The sequence below is a fragment of the Tupaia chinensis genome, unplaced genomic scaffold, assembly GCF_000334495.1.
Source record: "Tupaia chinensis unplaced genomic scaffold, TupChi_1.0 Scaffold148884_1, whole genome shotgun sequence".
Lineage (NCBI taxonomy): Eukaryota > Metazoa > Chordata > Mammalia > Scandentia > Tupaiidae > Tupaia > Tupaia belangeri.
The window spans coordinates 1,866,882-1,869,266 of record NW_006208732.1 but is presented as its reverse complement, the minus strand read 5'-3'; the positions used below and the strand labels follow the sequence as shown (position 1 = coordinate 1,869,266).

The 2,385-nt window shown below is 50.4% G+C and overlaps 2 protein-coding genes across 2 annotated transcripts in view; one reads left to right on the top strand and one right to left on the bottom strand.

The window, feature by feature from the left end:
* The window catches only part of GUF1 (GTP binding elongation factor GUF1), a gene marked incomplete in the record, with an annotated part of 42,065 nt that extends 41,822 nt beyond the window's left edge, over nucleotides 1–243 (bottom strand). The window contains 1 exon segment of the mRNA XM_027769201.1: nucleotides 1–243. Coding sequence (XP_027625002.1) covers nucleotides 1–90 — 90 coding nt within the window.
* A 71-nt stretch (nucleotides 244–314) lies between these two features.
* Nucleotides 315–2,385, top strand: part of YIPF7 (Yip1 domain family member 7) — an 87,161-nt gene continuing 85,090 nt past the window's right edge. Inside the window, exon 1 of the mRNA XM_027769202.1 lies at nucleotides 315–947. The gene's annotated coding sequence lies outside the window, so the exon portion shown is untranslated. The remainder of the gene's footprint in view (nucleotides 948–2,385) is intronic.

Genomic DNA, 2,385 nt, shown 5'->3' with positions numbered 1-2,385 from the left:
GGGCCGAGCCAGCTCCCAGCGCGCGGCCCCAGCGGCCCACGGCGCGAGCCGCCATCCGCGCCCGCAGCCCCGACTCACGAGGGCGCACATGACCTCGCGGCGCAGGCGGTCAGGAGACGGTGCCGGGACGCTACGGCGCCATAGCCTGTGGCTGTGTCCTCCCCAAGGCCCCAGACTGGAGCCCAGGAACCAGGACCTCCAAAACCGCGGACAGCGGGATCACGAGCACGGGCCAAGAGCTGCGCGCAGGCTCGCAGCCCGCGCTTCCGCCCGCAGCTGTCGCGCATGCAGTGACGTAGGCACCCGAGCGACGGCGTGAGTCACGTGGACGGAAGCTCTGCGCGCGGAGAAGTTTCTGTCTGCGAGCGAGTTCCTTCTTAGAGCGAGTATACGGAGCTAGTGAGAGGAGAAGTGAGACGGCTCTCCAGGGGAGATAGCCGCGCCGCAGTCTCTGCCAGGGATCTGGGGCCCCCGCACACGCGCCTCCATGAAATTTCACCCAGATCGGACTCGAGCCATAGCGGGTCATGTGAGAGCGCATGGACGTAACCACCCGATTTTTTTTTTTTTTGCGTTAGAGCTTTCCTTCTTGCTATGGCTCTGGGGTGTGCGTGCTGTCAGTATCCTAGACTTTCTCCGAATCCACCCCGAATGGTTTGCCTGAGAGCGATCCTGCAGGAGCAGGAGCCAGAAGCGCTCCCCGGGGGTCCCATTCCTAGGGTAGCTCGAGCACACCGTAAAGGAGCTGGATGAGAAGCTAATGTTTAACTCATGGACTGGCCCAGCGTTAGCTTCCTGGCAAATAATAACGGAACTTTTAAAACCTCGAGGTCGAAATCTATTCCCTATGGTCTGGGGATTGCGCTAATACCGAAGTGCAACTGAAAGGAAGCGGGCCGTAACTTGATGGCAATAGTGAATGCAGGCAAGTTTGGCGACAAGCGAAGGTGGGTGAGGATGCAGACTGCCGTAGTGTGTCTGTTTTCTCTGAGTTACTGCTTCATCAGATGTTTACCTTGTGTAGCCGGCGCTCTGGAGAAGAAAAGATAGGGGGTGAAGGTGAGATAATGAGAAGGATAGCATCCAGTGTCCGCCTCGATGTCTCTGTTTCCCTTAGGCTTTTTGGAACTATCTAGTGTTTGATACAAAGAAGACAGCTCTGTTCTGATCACCACTGTGACTGGAAATGGAACCCTTAGTATTGTTTCCGAAATACTTGAACGTTTCTTCATTTTGGAAATTCCATAGAATGAAAAATAATATAACAGACTCCTTTCTTGGAACTATTAGGAATGAAAACAATACTTGATACACCATTGATATTACTGTCGCATTTATTAGATAACGTACTGAGCTATCTCGAAATGCAGTGGACACATACAGTAGTTTATATAAGCCAATGTTACCCAGACTTTAATGGTTTCCATGTTATCTCCGATAATTTTCACCATATTCTGTCAAAGATAAAGGCAGACACGAGTTAAGGGGCCAGCAAGTGGTTCAGGCACTGGATTCCCACATGGTTCACCGTTGGAGTCCCAGAGGCTTAAAACTCACGCTAAGCCCAAGTGCATGTGTGCCCCAAATCTTGCCATGTGGCCGTCAGTGGTTTCTCACTTACTTTCTCTCTCTCTCTCCAACAAGTGCACCCACCCTATAGCAGAAAATCTCTCTCCAAAACAAACAGAGAGCCACTGGTTAAAATAGAGTAAGGACAGATTTTCAAATAGTGATATAATGCAGTAGAAAGTCCAACGGGAAATTAACTTCCATTTCTACAAAGATGACTGGGTGTTTTTAAGAGAGAATGGAGGAATGGTGAGGGTTAACAGCAGTGCTGAGCAGAGTTAAGGAGATAGAAATTTACAAAAAGCTAGAGGAAGCATAGGGAGGTTGGTCAGTTTGAAACCCACAAACACTGAGAGACAGGTTCTCTATTTTTAGGTGTTGGCTGGAACAAATTCTTTTGGCAGCTGGAGCCATCTCAAGTAGGTACTAAAGGGGACTAGAACCACCATTTTACAGATGCAGCCCTGTGCTGTCGAAAGTAAGTGGTGTGGATGAAATAATTTGTGCTGAGAATTTAGTTTTTATAAGCTACGGTTGAGTCCTTACCAAGAAGAGGGCTCAGAGGAGCCTGGCTTAGAGTTTGATCTCTCTTGGTTTAAAAAGTGGAATTAGGGGCAGGTCAGTGGCGCAGCAGTAAAACTCCATAATCCGTGAGGTTTGAACCTGAACGTGCAAGGCAGCATATGTACACATGCACAAACCGTCTGGGCCAGCTGAGGCTACAGGGAATCTCAGCATGAAGACCCTGTCAGGGTTGTCTGCCTGTCACAGAAGAAAGAGATTTTTTTTGCGGGGGGGGGGGGGCTGGGACACAAC